At 34.0% G+C, this 20,516-nt stretch overlaps 1 protein-coding gene across 1 annotated transcript in view; it reads right to left on the bottom strand.

Annotated features, from left to right (window-relative positions):
* The window catches only part of CHD9 (chromodomain helicase DNA binding protein 9), a 127,636-nt gene that overhangs the window by 60,622 nt on the left and 46,498 nt on the right, over window positions 1-20,516 (bottom strand). Inside the window, exons 3-10 of the mRNA XM_052655339.1 lie at window positions 14,369-14,480; window positions 10,446-10,592; window positions 9,512-9,580; window positions 9,371-9,426; window positions 8,620-8,737; window positions 5,220-5,306; window positions 4,851-4,988; window positions 1,778-1,899 (exon numbers count right to left, since the gene is read on the bottom strand). Of these exons, the coding sequence (XP_052511299.1) occupies window positions 1,778-1,899; window positions 4,851-4,988; window positions 5,220-5,306; window positions 8,620-8,737; window positions 9,371-9,426; window positions 9,512-9,580; window positions 10,446-10,592; window positions 14,369-14,480 (849 nt within the window). The remainder of the gene's footprint in view (window positions 1-1,777; window positions 1,900-4,850; window positions 4,989-5,219; window positions 5,307-8,619; window positions 8,738-9,370; window positions 9,427-9,511; window positions 9,581-10,445; window positions 10,593-14,368; window positions 14,481-20,516) is intronic.

Below are 20,516 nucleotides of genomic sequence, written 5' to 3'. Positions count from 1 at the left end.
TAGTTACAGAGGTACTGGAGAGCTGGAGTGTTAACGCTATGGAAGCTGCTGGAAGTGAGAATGGGAGAAAAGCTTAAAAAAGGACTAGAACTACTATCCAATGCAGCAGAGACAGCAATTTAAGGCTGAAAAAACATTGTGAATTAGAAAATTAAGAGTTTCAGATATGATACAGAATTAAAATCCCAACGACAGATTTAAGGAGAATTGGAGATAAGAAAACAGGAAGAGTTCATGATGGCTATACTTCCTAGACCTCTACCTTGGAAGTTACAAAGAGGGATCAAGGTAGCTAGAAGGAAAAACAGAGCTAAGAGAAGATTAATCCTTTCCTTTAAAATTTTTATATATAGGTTAAACCCACATTTGTTCACAGACTGAAGGGATGGCATTAGTCTTAATGGGATAGTTTGAAGATATAACAGAGAAGGCTGATAAGTGATTGAAGTGAGGTTCTGAAGACTGGATGCGATGCCTATCAAGAGTTGAGGTTGTAGCATCAGTCTTGGTTCTGGGGAGGCGCCGTTTAACTTCTGATAGGAGGACAGAGGCATGAATGGCTAAGGATGGAGATACAATTTTAGGCTTGGGTGTGAGGGCAGGCAACAATCTGAATGAATTCAACTACTGGACCTAGACTTCTCTAAGCAGCAGTCATATGTAGAGAGTGGAGGGGGTAGGGTTCTGATAAAGTGCTTCAGGAAGGTAGTATAAGTTTAAAACAAGCAACTGAGAAAGGGTACTGATAAGAGAAGACAATTAAAATTTTGTTGACTATTTTACCAGGAAGATTCTCTTGGGAAAAATGATAACACTTAGAAAATATAAACAAGGGGAAAGAGCACTGTGTGGGATAACAGATCCCTCTAACTCCATCTGATGAAGTTGATGGATGCACCACTGCCATGGACTCATGACTCACTGTTACTTAGTGAAACAGAAGAATCATGTGACAAGTAGAAACACAGAAGAATGATTCTGAACAAGTGTCATAAAATTTTGCTACCATTACTAATAATAGTACCTTCATTTGCTCTTTTATATACATAAGCAGACTTTTTTTATCAATCAAGATACTATTTTTTACTTCTTTTGCAATTAATTTTCCATCTCACTAAAAAAAGGTGACATAATATGAGTGAACTCTGGGAGTTGGTGATGGACAGGGAGGCCCGGCGTGCTGCGATTCATGGGGTCGCAAAGAGTCGGACACGACTGAGCGACTGAAATGAACTGAACTGAACTGAACTGAACTGAAATATGCCAAAAAGTTTTTTAAACAGTTTGGAAAATTAATAATAAGCGGGGGTAATTCATTACTAGGTTCTTATATTTTGTATTCTATTCCTTAACAATTACTGAAAATTTGCTTCCTTGAAGATGTATATTACAGACTTATTTAACTGTTTAGATGAAACTGCTCACACCTTAGTAACTAGATTCAATTACTGGCAGACAGTAGTGTAAGTTGAAAAACATTTGATAACATGGTTGATGTTTGATGATGTTAAGAAAGCTATCTCAAATCTGATTAAGAATCAATATATCAACTGTCTTCTATTCTGATTGCTACATATTTAAGGGAAGCAACTGTAGTCAAAATTCTGAATTATAATGTACATTATCTTTCAGAGGTAACCACAATTTTTCTCTCAATAATGAAGACTCCATGATAGTAATAATGTAGCAACATTAGTATCAATTTCACTTAACGTATTTTGGAACACATTTTAAAAACACACATAACATTTTTTTTTTATTAATACATACTACATACCTATTGTACCAATTGAATAAGAGCCAGTTGAGTCCTTCCAGTTGGTATTCCCTGAGTTGATTGCCATTTTTATAATCCCTGGATTGATCTATTTTTTTCCAAATATTAGGAGGAGGACGATCCTTTGTGGAAAAACAAATGAATGATGTATTTCAGACTTTTAAATTTTCCATACATCTCATACATGGTAAAAGCACTGTTTTTAAAATAATCACAGAAGGGTAACATTATATGGCATTATGATGAAATTTTACAAACATCTAAGGACCAAATAAGTTTTACATAAACTCTTCCAGAAAACTGAAAAGGAAGGCATAGTCTCAACTCATTCTGTGAAACTCTGATATTGAAATTAGACAAAGGAATTACAAGAAAGCTAGAGACCAATATCCTGCATAAACAGAGATAAAAAATTCGTAACAAAATTTTAGCAAATGGAATCTAATAACATATGAAAGGGGTAATACAGCATGACCAAGTGGGGTTTTTCCCAGGTATGGAAGGTGGATTAAATTTGAAAATTAATCAGTGTTGATCAGGCTAAAAAAACCTATGATAATCTCAGATTGATGTAAAAAAGGGGATTTGAAAACTTCAGCATTTATTCCTAATAAATAAACTCTAATTAAATTTTGAATAGAGGGAAATTTCCTCAACTTAACAAGATGCATCTATGAAAAAGCCGTCTATCATATGTCCTGGTTAAAAAATGAATACATTCTCCCTAAAATCAGAAAAGGCAAGGATGTCCACTCTCATCACTTCTGTTCAACACTGTACTATAGGTTGTAACAGGAGTAATCAAGCAAGAAAAAGAAATAAAAGTCATCAAGATTAAAAAGGAAGAAGTGAAACTTTATCAATTTCAGAAGATATGATTTGACTATACAGAAAATCCTGTGAAATCTAGAAAAAATACAAACTAAGAAGTGATTTTACCAATACTGCATAAGATCAGTACACAGAAAATTGTATTCTACATTGCAGAAACAACTATAAATAAATTGTAAAAGTACTATCTTACAATAGCACCCAAATATGAAATATTCAGGGTTTACTAAAAAAAAAAAAAATTTTCTTAAATAGTAGCCAATGAACTTTAAAACAATTAACTATAACGTATTTTAAATTATTGTTTAAAATAATTTCCACATTAAATAATATTCTCTAATAATTTTCCTTTCAGTAATCCAATCACTATGTCCTTAGTTTAGGAACAAATTTCATTTGTTCAAAAATATGTTTATATGCTGTTTTATTTAATAATAATAGACTGGCAAAAAGAAAAAAATCACTTACCTCCTATATTACTTGACTTTGATAAATTAGCACTTTTGTCAAATGGATTTTACTTTAACTGAAGGGATTAGTTCTATTGGCTACATTACCAAAGACTACAAATGTATCTAAGGCAGTGGCTCTTCCCACCATGTGCATCAAAATCGACTTTTAACACCTGGGGTCCACTCAGAGATATTCTGATTCTGGAGCCAGGATACAGAAACTAGGCACCTCTGTAAAGTTCCAAAGTGGTACTGATAAGCACCTCTGACGGACAACCACTGATCTAAGAAACAGCTTACTTAATAAGGCTAGAGATCAGGTTACCACTGAAATATGGACCCCACTCCAAAAAGAAAGTTCTTCCTCTTCATAATATCCTTTAGACTGCTCCTCCCTGAATTATTTAATACTTTCCTTTCCTGGCTCAAGAAAAGGCACTTGGAAGACAAAAGGAAAAGAGGTGAGCTGCTATCCTCTTGGTAATAAGCTATGGGTATTATTGGGAGACAGATTAAGAAGACCAGAAAATAAAATGACAACCAGAAAAAAAACTGTTATAAAAACAATATGGTCTCTTCCACGGAACAATTAACTTTCTTCTTTTATTTTACATCTCCACATTTTTCATAACAGCCTTCCTTAATTCTGATTCTAATTGAAAAGTGATCTCCTCTAGTCTTTTCATATACCAAATCCCTCTTTAGTGAAGAAATTTCTATACCCAAATTACATCTGAAAGAGGACTGGCCAAAATATTTAATTAAAATCATAGTGTATCTCTTTGTGAATTTCTTTTGGTTGGTTCTGCAAACTGGATTCACATGGTAACAATCCTATGCTTTAAGTAAAAAAAAAAGTAATTATTAAAATAACACAACTTGCCATATAACTTTCTAGAATTCTGTAGTCTTTGTACTAGAAAAATCAAAAACTGATTCAGTTTTTTTTTTAAAGCAAGGAGAGACAAGGATGAATCAATAAGAAACCAGTGTACTTAATTTACGTGGATCTTTAGTAATATTCTATACAAAAGGTTTTTCTAAAAATAAAGCTACTATGGAAGTAGAAGAGCTATTCAGTTATAAAGAAATAACCGGTTTACAGAAAGCAAGGGAAACGTGGGTATATTAAAGATTTTTCTTTGACAGAGAATTAATAACACTGCTTAGAGCTGAAACTGATACCCTTGACATTTTTATAAATGACCTGAGTAAATTCAAGATTAAGTAGAAGTATTTGAAACTTTTCTGAAGGGAAATTTAAAAGGAAATACTTCTCAAAAAATTTAAAAATATTTTTTAAAATTTATTTGGCTGCACCAGTCTTAGCTGCAGCAGCATGTGGGATCTTTTTTGTTGTTGTAGTCATTGCAGCATGCGGGATCTTAGTTTCCCAACAAGGGATTGAACCCAGGCCCCTGAATGCAGGGCCCCTTCATTGGGAGCATGGAGTCCTAGCCATTGGACCACCAGAGAAGTCCCTTCTTATCAAAAATTGTAAATGTACATATGTTCTGACCAAACAATTATATTAATACTTCTGATTTCACTTATAAAGGGTTCCATGTTTCAATGTAGCACTGTTTAGAATAGAAAAAACTTGGAGTATCCACTAGAGGAACAGTTAAATTAACATATATAAAATACTATGTAGTAATTTTATTTACTATGTAGTCATTTTTAAAATACAGTATTAATTGCACACCAGACTAAATTCAAAATTCAAAAATCACACTACACCTCTTGATTAAGGAAATCTAAGATTTCATGATGATAAGGCATATTCTTACCAAATGTCTTGTGTCAGGCCTGGAAGCTTGCAATTGCTCAAACTCTTCTATTTTTGCAAGATCTACATCTTCTTTTAGTTCCCAAGTACTATCTTCATATGGTAATGAGCACCACTTTACTAAATAGTAAATAACAGGCTGTAAAAGAAAGTTTTTTTCACTTGATTAATTTGAAAAGGAATAGTAAGAAACAGTTTAAACTGAGAAGCCCCAGAAACAATTTAAATATATTAATCTTTACTGGTAAAAACTTATGAGACTTTGTTTAGTGTTTTTAGATCATTACCTCTAAAAAAGGTAATGTTTTACTACCTGGAAGGTTTTAGATTTTTCTTACTTACTCAGAAAGTATTTCTACCAAATATTTACCTCGCCAGTATCTTTATCTTCACAAAAAGAGACTTCTAACACTCTGTCTACTTCAACGTAGTCTGGGTTAAATGGTTCTTCTTCCATCTAAAATTAAAAGTAACTTAATTGATATTTGACAAAGAAGTAGAAAAATAAAAGTGAAATAATGACAAATTTATCACTAGCTATTCACTATAGAACAAACACTTCAGTTTGACTGTAACTGAATTTCAAAAAATGGAATACTTCCATTTTAATTTCTAAAAAATTTCTATGATTTGTTTGTACTATGAATCACCAAGTTATGTATATAAAAAAAAACTCAACTAAAAAGCACTGAAAAAATGAGGCACCTCAGACAAGTAAGTTACTCTAGAAGGTTTATCGTTTAAAATTTCCTACTTGGAAAAGAGGCTTTCCTTTACCTTTCTTGTGCTACTGTCCTCAGTAATAACCAGGTCCAAGAGTTGAAGACCAATCACCTGACCTGAAGGCTCCTCTCTCATTTCTATCAAACACTATCTGGTGCTGGCTCTTGTGCTCAAGACCCCCTTACCTAACTAAACGCAAACTGTCTGAGCGACCTCACACTCAACTGCATTCATTTACACTTCAACCTGTACTTCTGCCTGTAGTTTCTAATTGGGCTAATGGCCAACCCAGCACCAACTTCATGCCACACTCTACTCCCAGTTACACAAGCCAGCAATGGAGAAGTCGTCTTAGATTCTTTTTCTCCTTTCATCTCCCACCTCCCTTAACTCATTGATTCACACAGATTCTAATTTTGTTTATAACTCAAATTGGTTCCTCCTTTCTCATTCTCACTGCCTCATGTCTTCTTATTTGGATCTTTACAAGTAACCTCCTAACTAGTCACTAACTACTGTTTTGTCTCCCTTTATTTTCACACTTGTTGTTCAGTAGCTAAGTCATATTGACTTTTTGCAACCCAACGGACTGTAGCACGCCAGGCTCCTCTGTCCTCCACTACCGTCCAGTGTTTGCTACTGATTATCTTGATTCATGTTCCCACTCTTTCTTAAATATAAATCTTACATATTGTTCCCTTGCTTGAAATTCTTTACTGACTCTCTCCTATTTGGGAATCAAGCCCACATTAGTTTCTGTGGAATAAACAAGCTCAAACATTTTCCTCTATGCTCATCTCCTACTGCTTGACACAGCCATACCCAAAATATTATGCTTCAAAAGTACAAAACCATATGCTTTTCAGATTACATGTTCTGTCACACCTTCATGTTTTTATACTTATTTTTCCCTCTTCTGAATAGATCGCTGGTCCTTCTCTGGCCTGCTTAGCTAATTCCTAATCATGCCTGACAGCCTTACTTCCAAAGCCCATCTCAGTTATCTTTGCTGCATCTCTTCCTCTGTTTAACTGCTAAATGTTACAGAACTCCATGGCTCTGCCTTTAGTTTTCATTATCTTAATCCATTCCTGATCAATACTATCATTTCCATGTACAAGACACACTTGGTAATAAAAGCACACTTCCCAATACCAGAATGGTAAAAAAGGACTCTAAGAAAATCTGCATAGCTCCAGTTTATCTTGTACCTGAGGCACACTAAAAATAATTAACCTTCACGAAAAATTAAAAGATTATTAGTTAAGTACTTCCAAAATCTTTTGCTCATCGTGTGTGCTCAGTCACTAAGTCGTGTCTGTGGACGGTAGCCCACCAGGCTCCTCTGTCCAAGGATTCTCCAGGCAAGAATACTGGAATGGGTTGCCATTTCCTTCTCCAGGGGATCATTCTGACCCAGGGATCGAGCCCGCATCTTCTGCATCTCCTGTACTGGCAGGCGGATTCTTTACCACTGAGCCACCTGGTAAGCCCCACCAGCTCAATAGAGATTTACCAGAGTGAGGAAGTGAGAAATTTTTGAGGACCTCCCAGCATCCATAAATTGATAGGTCATTTCAATCAACAAATTTTTGAAGTAGACTTTACAATACAAAAAAAATAAAAATAGCTTCAAGGGGGGAAAATCTGCCACAAGATATTAACATAATCTAGTGATTAAAGTTAACACTACCAGTAATTGGGTAAATAGATATCATATACCTCCTGACACGATTCACTGAGAATGCTGATGCATCATTTCTGTAGTGTTCATTTTAAAAAATGCATGACCTGAAGCTGAGGAAACATCAAGTCAACCCCAAACTGAGGGACACGCTATAGAATAAACCACCTAAGTTCTTTAAAAAGAAAAAAGTCCAAGGGATGGAAAACAAAAAAATACTGATTAAAGGAGACATGCCAACTAAATGTATTATGCACTGCAGAACTAGACTTTGGATCAGAATAAGCATAAACATACTTAAAATAATTTTTTTCTATAAAAATACTAGTGGAACAATTAGTGAAATATGAATTTGGGTCTATAGATGAGATAATATTACCATGTCTGTGTTAATTGTACTATTAATATGGAAAAATGGCTACTAGAAAATACTGAAATTGAGAATTATCAAATGGTTTAGAAAAAAAAATTATGTACATGGGAGAGAGAGGCAGAAAGAGGGAGAGAGGTGCACAGAGACAGAAGAATTAATGTGAAGGAGAAAGCAAATGTGGTAAAATGTTAACATTGAGGGAATCTAGTTAAAATATATGTGGGAATATCCAGTACTAACTTCAAATAAAAAGGAATTAGATGAATCTAAAACTGCTCTAAAAAAGTCTATTAAAAGAAAAATTAAAAAGTTTAGAGCAGGAAAGGATATCTGACTTTTTAAAAAGGCCTGGAAAGGTTAATGAGTTTTCCCAATGATGTTCTGTTGATGCACACACAAAGCTGATGTAGAAAATATGCAGTATCTTATGTACAGGAAAATCTTCTTTTCCATTTATTTGCTATGTCACCATTACTTGAATAAGTGTGCTGATAAAATACTTTAAGATATTAACACACTCACATTCAACTCTAAAAGGTATTGAAATAAATGTTAACTTTAAAATACAGGAGATAGCTATCATTCTCATTTATTAGTGTTCCTGTTTTAGCTACTTTCCAAGCTAAGCTTAGGGCTTCCCTGGTGGCTCAGACAGTAAAGCGTCTGCCTACGATGCGGCGACTCGGGTTCGATCCCTGGGTTGGGAAGATCCTCTGGAGAAGGAAATGGCAACCCACTCCAGTACTCTTGCCTGGAAAATCCCATGGACAGAGGAGCGTGGTAGGCTGCAGTCTATGGGGTCGCAAACAGTCGGACATGACTGAACTACTTCACTCACAAGCTAAATTTAGGGGGAAAATATGTAGATATCATTTATAGTCAAATATCAAAAGTAGAAGCCTAAGAATTAAAATGAATAATACTTAAGTTTTTGATACATAATACGACATGTATTCAGAGTTCAACACATAATAGTCTTTTTCTTCTTACGTCTGCAAAAAAATGTGCTCTTTGTGCTTGTCTCAATTTGAATCGTTTGATTTTCTGCTGGATCCTTTTATCTTTCAGAAGCTGCTGTTCTGTGGCCCATTCACAGTGAAGATAAGAGCTAAAATTTTATAAAGTAGCATATTAGAACGATATAGAAATCATGTTTTGTTTTTAGATTTATTTTTAATCATGGCCTCTAAAAATATTATCTTCAACTTTCTAAATAGGCTGTTTATCATTTCATTTAATGTCAATAGACTCTCATATAATTTCTAAAATAAAGCCACTGTGATCACTACACAGAATGGTAAACTGAATAATAAGGATAACAAAGATGTGACTTTTCATTCATTTTTTCATTATAACAGTTTTGTCATGACCAGAAAGCAAACTTGTTTTGAAAGCAATGTAATTTTATTTAAAATACTTTCTTTCACCAAAGCATACTAAAAGTTGAACATAATCTGAAAAGTTTAACAGTATAATATGATGGAAAATGTCTATTATTTCCAAAAGCATCATTTATAAATATTCCTGCATTTTGATGTTAGTAAGTAGTTTTCTGGGAAAAAAAGCTACTCAATTTCAACATGAAAAGTTTTCAAAGTCTATTCACTTTTTAATGATTTTGAAGTTCATGCAGTAACAAATATTTTAAAATACAGATAAAAAAATAATTTAACTTAATATATTCAAAACATTAATTCATATTGAAATATCTTTCTATTATTTTTCTAACTTAAATACTTACTAATTCTTGTATTTTACAAAAAATTCTTCTGTATCAATCGTCACTCCAGGTGATATCTAAGAAAAAGATTCAATAATTATAAGTTTTACAATCAGGCCATGGAATATAAAGTATAGAATGTAATGATGTATCACTACCTACTTCCTTTTTTATAGTTCTAGAAGATAGTATCTTGTCCACAATTGCAGCATCTTCTTCACTTGGATTCTCCTATGTGGAGGAGGAAAAAAAGTATGATGATACATTCTGAAAACATTTCAGTTGCCACTCTGTATGTCTATAAATATACTAAAATCCAACAAACACTTATTTAACATGTCAGGGACCATGTTAAATGTTAGAAATACAAAATGAAAAAAATCAATTGTTATTACTGTCCTCATCATCACTGGCATCACCACCATAGTAAACATATTGGGCTTTTTAATCTCTTATGCATTATTCTCAATAGTTTACATTCTGCAGATTAGAAAGCTCAGGCATAGAGAAGATTAGTACTTGTTCAAGGTGTCAGATGATTCAGCAAGGAAATGAGTAGCTGGGTTACAGTCCAGATAAGGGAGAGTAAAAGAACTCTACAAAGAGGAAAATGCATATGTAAAGACATAAAGGTGTCAAAATGTGGCATTGAGACAACTGTGTTCATCAAACCAGAGGACTGAGAGTTTAGAGAGAAGTGGAAGGACATAGGGCCAAAAAAATCCATACGAAAGGCTTTATAAGCTGTAAAAAGTGCATTTTCATTTGTTTCTGATTTAGGACACCGTTAGAGGAGTTTTCAAGAAAAGTACTGTAATTAGACTTGCAATTTAGAAACACTCCACAAAAAACAGAGTTTGGAGGAGTCACAGGAAAATATATTTAGAAGGCAAAAAATTGAATGTCAAGAAGTAAAGATAAAAAAAGAGAGAACAAATACCTAGGTTTCTGATCCACATAACTAATGGTTCTATTAACTATAATATGGAACCTAGGAGGAAAAGTTGATGTAGGTTTTAGGAGGAAAGATAATGAAGATTTTTAATTTACATTGGTTTAAAATGTTTTCTGTCATATAACCCAAAATCTGTCTTACCACAAATAACTGTAAAGGCTGTTCGCCAGGTAAAGGAGCTGAATTCTTTTTTATTTTCATAGAGCCTTTAATCTCTTCTTCAGATTGCTTCCCTTCTGCATCTTCTGCATATTTTTTCCTTTTAATTTGTCGATTTGATCTTCTTTTCTGTAATGAATGATAAGGATCATATTCACATGATTTATTTTAAAGGGTCATGTGACAATTTTGTACATTAAATTTTCAAAACTGTATTCTGCATTCATCTTTTCTCATTTTTACTTTTAATTAAAGGAAGATTATAATTTTCGCTTTGCCAAAGATTTGCAATCTTTAGTTATCTTTAGTTTTACTTCCTAAAATGTCAAGTAAGAATGATTAACAATAATACCTTTATTAGTTTTCTTTTGAATTTGTTAACAATAAAAAGGTCTTTTTATTTAACTATTTTACAGATTGGGAAGCATGTATTTTAAAATATTAATACTAGCACAGTTTTTGCTTCAAACCTAGAAAGTCATCAGATGAATACTGGTTTAATATCAGGGTTGTAAAACTAAAAGAAATTAAAACTTTGACACAAAGCCCATGAACCTGTGTTTAAAACAGAAAAAAAACAAATAACATAAAATGCTTTAAAAGAGATACACAAAATAACAAAGTATGAAATCTACTAAAAACTTCAATGTGAATGAAGGAGGAACCACTGTTTTACTGCCTTTACTAGCTTCCCTTAGAAATAAATAACAGCACTATCATAAAAATGGAAGAAAGCTTTTCAGAAAGTATTCTGTGTAGTAACATGATTTTAAAATAATCTAAATAATTTAAAAGCAAGTATCAAATGCACATGGCTTTACTTACCTCCCTAAAAATCTAATATTTGATGTTCCCACTAAAAAACAAATTATACAATTGCCTGAAAATCCCAAAGGACTTAGGTTTAATTTTGTGTACCTCCTTAAAATCTCATGGATGGAGATACCTCAGTCAACTGTTCTACTACTCAACATTCCTTCTTCCTTTTACTAGTCTTCTGTGTATTCAGTAGCTCCCATAACATTTCCCCAAAATGCAACTAACAGAATAACCTATGTGGTCTCCTTTTGGTTTCTGCCAATGTCTTCAATGTGGTAGGTCTTTCATGCTACCATTGCCATAACAAAACTCAATCAGTGCAGCAGTGTAGGGACAAACTTCCTTGTATTCAGAAAGGCTGCAGTGCCTCTTCTCTTGAAAGTAGTGGAATATTGAGAGAAAGAAAGGCACTACTGTGGTGAGGCAGCTCAGGCGAATGTAGTAGAAAACTCCATGCTTCAATTAGGATGGGTCACCATCTCTTAGCCATGAAGATATTTATATTTTCAGAACTCAAGGTGACAATTGTCACTATGGGAGGCAGGAAGGTGGCATACAAAAATTATATAGAAGGGACTGAACATGGGTCACCTGCACTGCAGAAAGATTCTTTACCATCTTAGCCACCAGGGACACCCATAAAGGCTGGGGAGTTCACTCTAAGAAATATACTGGCTTTAGTTTTGTTTACTTGTTAAGTCGTGTCCTACTCTTGCGAACCCACGGACTGTAGCCTGCCAGGCTCCTTCGTCCATGGAATTTCCCAGGCAAGAATACTGGAGTGGGTTGCCATTTCCTTCTCCAGGGGATCTTCCTGACCTAGGGATCGAACCTGTATCTCCTGGGGGCTCCTGCACTACAAGAGGATTCTTTACTGAACCACTGAGGAAGCCCAAGGGACTTATAGTTACCCAATTCTCCCAAATCCTCTTTTGGAAAAGATATGAAACATTTGTTATTCCCTGGGAGAGAAAAGTCTATGGATCTCTAATACCAGGCTAAAGAAATGTTTGGAATTCTATTACAGGCATCAGTTCTTAATGCTGAAAAATATCTTAATTTAATAACCATTCAGGACACTTATTATTCTAACAATAACATATATTATGAATGTTACATCTCATTAGGCACAAATAGTTTATATAATGAAGTCTGGTAATAATTTGGTACACTTTTAGAAGATTCTATAGATGATTTCAACATTAAAGTTTCCTTTCTGATCACTTAGGTCAGGTACTTTGAAATGCCATACACAATCCTTAGTAAGTAGTAAACAAGTGGCCTGAAAGAATCGTTTTAACTCACAAAAATGCACATTCAGGTAATTCTTTACAAGAAGGAATGAGAGCCACATACTGTAAACTGCTCCCTCATTCTACGAAGATTTTTATCAGTCTACGAGCAATTTAAAAACTGATTTCACTAAAACTTACATTCCACTACAGCATATAGATACATATTCAGCAAAGAGAAGTAAGGTGCTACTCTTACCAATTAGCTTTCCCTGTTACAGAACAGTTTCACTACCTTAAAAATACAGAACTAATTTGAATGTCCATATTTTAGGCCAATGTGGGTTGCTTTGGCTTTCTTTTTCTCCATAGTATTTTCCAAAGGACAACTTAAAAGTGACAAGCTATTTCTTCAAATTTCTTTTTTCTAACTTTTCCTTAATGTTTTAAAGGCTTCAATCAACAGCACTTTACATAAGAGGTCAGAAACATTATGTTCTTAAATGACTAAACATTTCATTATGATAACATACCATTTGTTTCCTATCATAGACCTAATAAAATGTGCTAAAATGTGCTATAGGGGCTTAAAAAATAATTTAAGTCTCTAAATATAGTTAGATTACTGAATTATTCTCTATCAGGTAAAAAATTAAATATCATAACCATATTTTAAAATTTTTCACTTCACTCTAAACCTTCAATTACTTTTCAAGCCTTCAAATCTTGACAATCCACTGTGGTTGAAAACTACTTTTAGATATTTATACGTAATTTATATATTAATATATTTAAATATATCAATAATACAGATTTATGATTGTTTACCAGAAAATATTTCTTTCCTTCTCCATTAAAATTTTCGTGTTAAAGCAAAACACTTGTCAAAGCAACCTAGTTAAGTACTGTGAAAGGCATGGAAGAAATATGCATGTTAACCTATTCTACCATTTCATTGTTTGGTAATTACATAATGGAAAAATGGCCAGCATTATTTTAGTAAAAATTTAACTACATTTTCTCATATTGAATAATGATAAGTTTGCCTAAGTTAAGGATAACATATGAAGAAAAAGCCAGGCCATATAATATCAGGAGCTTCAGTCACTGCCCTTACCTCAACTCTTGCAGCAGCCCAGGAGCCTTGAGCCACTACTCTCCCATTGGATAAGAAGCTGCATAAGGAAGAAGAAAGGCCATTCAGGGGCTTTCTGGCCCCATAATGCAACAACTGCCACCACCCCTACGGCCTAGGGTTATACTTTAATTATTAGAGAGCAGAGGGTGGCCTGAATTATTATGACCTTCACTATATAATTTTTTAACTTCACAAGGTTATTTTGAATATACAGCTATTAAAAAAATAAAAATGCACAGTATTTTTGTCTGCTTTAGGGGATTTTTAATATACCTGTTTATCTTTTCCTCAGTAGAAGCAGACCAAAGAAATTATCTCCAAGAATGATTCAACCCATTTGCTTTATCATTTGTATTTGACTTTTAAAATTAGTATCTCCATCATTAAATTCATTTAATAATGCTCTGTAAGTACAGGGTAATAATATCACTAGATACTCGCCATGCTAAAAGCCACCAGGGTCTTTGGATTGTTACTTAAACTCTCTTGGGCTTCAGTCTCATTATCTTAAAACTGAGAGGGTTTGAAGAGGATGTGTAAGTTTCCTCCCAGGTCTAACACTGTAGGACCATACTGTAATAATGTTTTGTCATATAATTTCTATGAAAATAAAATGTACTTTTACCACTAAACTACAGTATAAATATCCATAAAACAATATTATGCTATCTAAATCTGCCAGTGCTTCATTTCTCAGAAAAAAATTTTATACTCACTTGAGAGTCTTCCTCTTTGAATGCATGCTGTGTCATCTGCTCTGCATCAGATATTTCATCTGAAGACTCATTCTTTCTCTTTTGTTTCTTACCCAATGTAATAATGAGTTTGCTGTTTTAAGAGAAAAAGAGTAAACACTAAGATCTCTTTGTATTTCTCCATTTTTGGTCAAAGTAAGATCTCAATGATCAACTTTCTTCTGTTTTTTTATCCCTTGAATGTTCAACTTTCAAAGATGCTATTTATCATGAAATAAAAAATGATATTTTCAAATGATAAACTCTATTCCAATGGAACAAATAGAAACCAATAATACAGTTAACATATTTCAAGCTTAGAAATAATAGTTAAATTCTATCTCTTGTTTCTTTAGGCTCATGATTATTTTTCATGAGAAAAATGTCAGGTGATTTAATTATTTAAGAATTAACATAATTCATTTATTTTATTATCTTGGATAGATTTGCAATGAGGGATTCTTTTTCCTTCTACTTCTTTTTATTTCAAATTCCACTTAATTTCTTTGAATCCCACCTATTCTTCAAGTCTCCACTTGTTTCTACACTATAGCAGTTTTCCCCTTACTTAAACAATTAATAGTTCTTTGATTATTTCACTTAAGGCTTTTCTTAGCTACACTCTATCTTTCTAAAGAATTTTTATATTTCTACAGTATGCATACATTTACCTGTCTCTAATATATACACATATATATGTACATTAACACATACTGAATATAAATGTCTAAAATGAAAATGTGTTTTCTATGTTTGTTTCCTGATGAAAGACAGAAATACATAAATACAGCCCACATTTTCTTATTTAGTTCAAGAGATGAGATGACATGATCACTATTAGGAAAGTTCTATTTTAGATATCTACATTCTAAACATAGAAAGCTTCCCGATTATATTCAGTCATGATATATTCGAAATATGTCAAGTTTCTTTTCAATAGTTATTTACTAACGTGGGAAAACTTGAAGGTTCAAAGTATCTACTTTGAAATCATAATTTCAAAAATATAAAAGCCTGATGTGACCATTTACCTGTCTTGTGTGACACTGGGGAAATTACTTAATAGTGTCCTTGCCTGTAAAACAGGGATACTGCAATATCTGGAGCCATATTTTTGTTGAGAATTAAGTGGGATAATGTATGTCTGAGCGCAGCCTTTAACACATAGTAGTTCCTCAACTAATGGTAACTACATCTGACTGTGACACGCCAGGCACTTTCCTGGGTTCTAGGATTTTAAGGTAAAGTCGATAAGGTTCCTAACCTTACATATCATTGTTAGAATATGATCTCAGCTATAATAAACAGGAAGTTAGAACAAGACGTAACGTGAAGACAAAGGAAGAAATGCTTGTATTTACTGAAGAGTAAAGAAGGCTTTACAGAAAAGACAATGTTTGAGACAGGGAACTGAAAGATGAAAGGGAGCCCAACAAGTAGTGAAAGAAAAGACTGGGTACATTCCAGACAGGGGGATACCACAGGATATGTGAGAATATGCAACAATAAGAGCATGTTCAGTTCAGTTCAGTTGCTCAGTCGTGTCTGACTCTTTGCGACCCCATGAATTGCTAGGACCACACAAAGTATACTACAGGAAGAGCTGGGTCAAGGTCATAGAAGACCCTGTCTTACACGCAAGGAGTTAATGTTTTAGTCTAAGGCCATCTTTAAGCTCCATAGGGCAGAAATTGAAAAGAAATCTGTCTTGCTCACCACTGACAACAAATGACATGGAGATATTTTGAATGGATAAGAAACAGTAAAGCAACTGGAAGATGTAAGAATTTTAAACAAATTCTAGGGATGTAATGTACAGCCTGGTGACTATAGATAATAATATTGAGTTAAACATTTGACAGTCACTGAGAGAGTAAACCTTAAAAGTTCTTATCACAAGAAAAAATATATATAACTATGTGAGGTGACAGATGTTAACAAACTTATTGTGGTAACAGTTTCACAATATATACACACATCAAATCACTATACTGTACGCCATAAACGAATACACTGTGATATGTCAATTACATCTCAATAAAATTAGGGGGAAAATAATTTTAAACAAGGAAACAATGCAACTAGAAGGAAATGAAATGTAAATGAGGGAAACCAGCAATAAGGCTGCCAATTTCAGGTGAGAAATGAAGAATGAAATACAGGACCATGGTAGGGTGGATGAAGAAGTCAAGAAAGATACATAATTTTTCATTTTGGAAGCAGAAACAATAGACTTGGTTATTGACTGGATAATGAGATATGAGGTGAGGAAAAATTCTAGAATGATTAATTCCCAGGGTATTCTCATATTGGCTTGATCACCACTTTCAACATGATAATGGTAATTTTTACTTGGTTATCTCACTTGTACTTTTCTGAGTATGTGAAATAAATGACATACAGTAAACATACAGTTTACACTGAAACCAGGAAATCAGAGAAAGTATAAAAGGATACTCTGACACAACATTAAGGAACTACCCACAGTCATACTCTATCCCCTCTGTTTACACAGGTCATCTCTCTAAATTCCAGGCCCTCTTCCTTTACTCTGGTTTCTCTCCTAAAATAAAAATCTCCCTTGAGGTAATATCTACTATTAGTTACCACATCATCTTGTTCTTCCCTCCTTATCCACAGCTCTCGGGGTCACTTATACTGTTCCTTTCACTCGTCAATCCACTATAATCAGAACTCTAAAAACAACTTTCCATATTCAGAGCTTCCATTTACTCAATGTTTATTGAGTCAACCTCTGCTGACTTTATATGCATTCTCGAACTTTGCGTTCATATAGTTCTGAGAGGCAAATTATACAAGAAGAGGAAACTGAGGCTTAGAGAAATTAAATTACTTGTTTAAAGTCATATCGATAGTATGCCTCACTCCAAAGACTGACCTCCTAATGTTTGAGGCCACCAATGACCCTTGTAATGCTAAATCCGACGGAAATTTAAAAAAATTTTATCTACTAACACATAACTAATTTTTCCTGGTCTCCACCCTCAGATTCATGACACAACATTCTTCTGGTTCTCACTAAACTTCTTTGGTTCTTCTTTACTTTGAAGAAGTAATCCATTTTTCAGCAGGATTCAGTTTTTTTTTTTTTTTTTTTGCCAGTCCTTTAAACTTTGGTATTTCTCAAAGTTGTGTCTTTAGACTTCTTTCTTCTCTGCATACTATTCCTAGGAAATTTAATCCATTCATAACAACCACTTAGAAGCTGAAGATTCTCAAATCTGTTATCTCTCATTCAGACCTTTCTTCAACTTCAGATTCATATAACCAACTGCTGATAAGACATATCCACATGGATATCCCACAGATATGAAAATCTCAAAATGGTCCCAAATGCATTCCCTCAGTTTCCCTTAAAAAGTGTACTAATACTACAGTATAATGTAAATTCAGAGAAGTGCACATATCAAAAGAGAATATAGCGCAGTGAATTTTCTCAAATTGAACATAAATGTATAACCAGCTCCTAGATCAAGAAACAAGACACTATGGTTTCCCAGAAGTCTCCTATCATGCTTTTCTCTTCAAGTAACAATCTCCTTCTGAGAGTAACCTTTGTGTTACTTCTGATTATTTAATATAACCTAAGGCACTTGGACAGGTGATCTTCAATGGCAAGGTAAGGGATAACTCAAACTAAAAATGATTCATAGAAATACAGTTTTCATGCACTCCCTCATCTGCTCTCCATCGCCAAACTCAAACATAATTTAGACTGGTTTGTAGATGAGGACAACACTAGTGGCAAGAAAGCTGTTAATAATGACTTTCCATGAAATGCAGATCAAGGCCCATAAATACCCTTCAGTACAGTGCTTAAAAAGGCAAATGTTATTAGTGTTTGGTATGCTAAATAAATTCTGTATGTGAAATATATAATCTGATATGGTATCTATATTGCTGCTTAAAGACTCAAATCCCACTCAATAAAAACTTCAATGAAATCAGGAGCAGAGAGATTTAAAACTTTATGACTACGAAGAGACTGTACTTTGCCTTTCTAGTAGATAAAGTAAATAAGTTTTCACTCTAAGGACACTGAACTCAGCTGCTTAAATAATATTTTTATAAATAAACATTAACTAAATACTAAGTGCTAAAAAAAAATACTAAGTGCTACCAAATTAGTCTTGAACACCTCTTTTTGGTGGAGGTGGATAAATTAGATATAAGTGTTTTAATACCTTATATTAAAAAGCAGAGACACTCCTTTGCCAACAAAGGTCCATCTAGTCAAGGCTGTGGTTTTTCCAGTAGTCACGTATGGATGTGAGAGTTGGACTATAAAGAAAGCTGAGTGCCAAAGAATTGATGCTTTTGAACTGTGGTGTTGGAGAAGACTCTTGAGAGTCCCTTGGACTGCAAGGAGATCCAACCAGTCCATCCCAAAGGAAATGAGTCGTGAATATTCATTGGAAGGACTGATGCTGAAGCTGAAACTCCAATACTTTGGCTACCTGATGTGAACTGACTCATTTGAAAAGACTCTGATGCCAGGAAAGACTGAAGGCGGGAGGAGAAGGGGACGACAGAGGATGAGATGGTTGGATGGCATCACCAACTCAATGGACATGAGTCTGAGTAAACTTCAGGAGCTGGTGACAGACAGGGAGGCCTGGTGTGCTGCAGTCCATGGTGTTGCAAAGAGTCGAACATGACTGAGCGACTGAACTAAACTGATAATACCTAAGGTAAACCTTCATTACATTATTTGAAAAATGTACTTACAAACAAAAATACCTGCAAAATTTATTTTTCTTATATTCTGCATTTTCTTCCAATATTACTGTATAGGCCTGGAATAAATCTTAATTCATAAACTATCATTAACCCATGCAAAAGTATTTTTCAAATTCTAACTTTGCAAGAAATATTTCAAATACAATAGTTTCCTACTAAATTTCTGAGGTCCAAATACTTACACACACGACCATTCTGTTCAAAAAAGCTACATTTCTTCTGTAGAAAAAAGGTTTATTCTAAAACTTGAAGTCATTCTTTACTGACATAATTCTGAGTTTAAAAAATATATATTTTATATAAAATATATAGTTTATATATATGTGCACACACAAATATCCTATGGTTACTTACATAGAACATTGGTTCTTAGAAATAATGAAGTCATATCAGTTTATTAAACATTCTAAAATGGTATATAAGGGATATTACAAAGAACAAACATTTGGTTAGTTTTGATCAGTAATTCCTAAACATGTGAGTCAGGTTTCATTAGAAGCTTGTTTGTTAAAAATAAAAATTCCAAATTGAGAGACATTCTGCAAAATAAGGCACTTCCCAGGTGGCTCAGTGGTAAAGAATCTGCCTGCCAATGCAGGAAACGCAGGAGACATAGGTTCAATTCCTGGGTCAGGAAGATCCCCTGGAGGAAGAAATGGCAATCCACTCCAGTATTCTTGCCTGGAAAATGCCATGGACAGAGAAGCCTGGTGGGCTACAGTCCATGGGGCTGCAGAGATGGACACGACTTAGCAACTGAGCACTACAAAATAACTGCCCAGTAGGAGAATGTCAAAGATTGAAGAATCATTCTAAAATGGAGGAGTATGAGGAGATAAGACAACAAAACGAAATATAAAATCCTTAATTAGATCCTGGCCAAAAAAATGGAACTGACACAATTTGCACTGAGCTGTAACTCAGTTAACAGGACTGTGTTAAGTGTTTACTTTCTGATTTTGATCATTGTGCTTGGGTAAAATATAATTAACATCTGAGGAAGCTGGGTGAAGAGCCTAAGGGAACCCTAACCTATTTTCACAAGTGTGAGATTAGTTCAAAATAGAAACTAACAAAACAAAACTCCAGATTTGTAGGTTCCAACTCCAGAATTCTGATCTAGTAAGTGGGATCCCTCATCAGACTTTATAAGAATTCTCACCAGGTTTCAGAACCACGGGCTCAAAATAATTAGTGAAGAAAACTCCAGGAACAAATATTCAGGACAATAAAACTATTCTATACTTACAGAATACTTAAAATTTCAAAGTGCTTTTGTCTATACCTTAGCTGACCCTGAGAAAAGTTCATATACAGGTGAGGCGGTCATCAGTCCCACTAAATAGAGAAACTTTAGCCCTAAAAGATA

This window comes from Budorcas taxicolor, chromosome 18, assembly GCF_023091745.1.
Source record: "Budorcas taxicolor isolate Tak-1 chromosome 18, Takin1.1, whole genome shotgun sequence".
Classification (NCBI taxonomy): Eukaryota; Metazoa; Chordata; class Mammalia; order Artiodactyla; family Bovidae; genus Budorcas; species Budorcas taxicolor.
The sequence above is the reverse complement of the archived record's forward strand: the minus strand, read 5'-3'. Positions and strand labels throughout refer to the sequence as shown.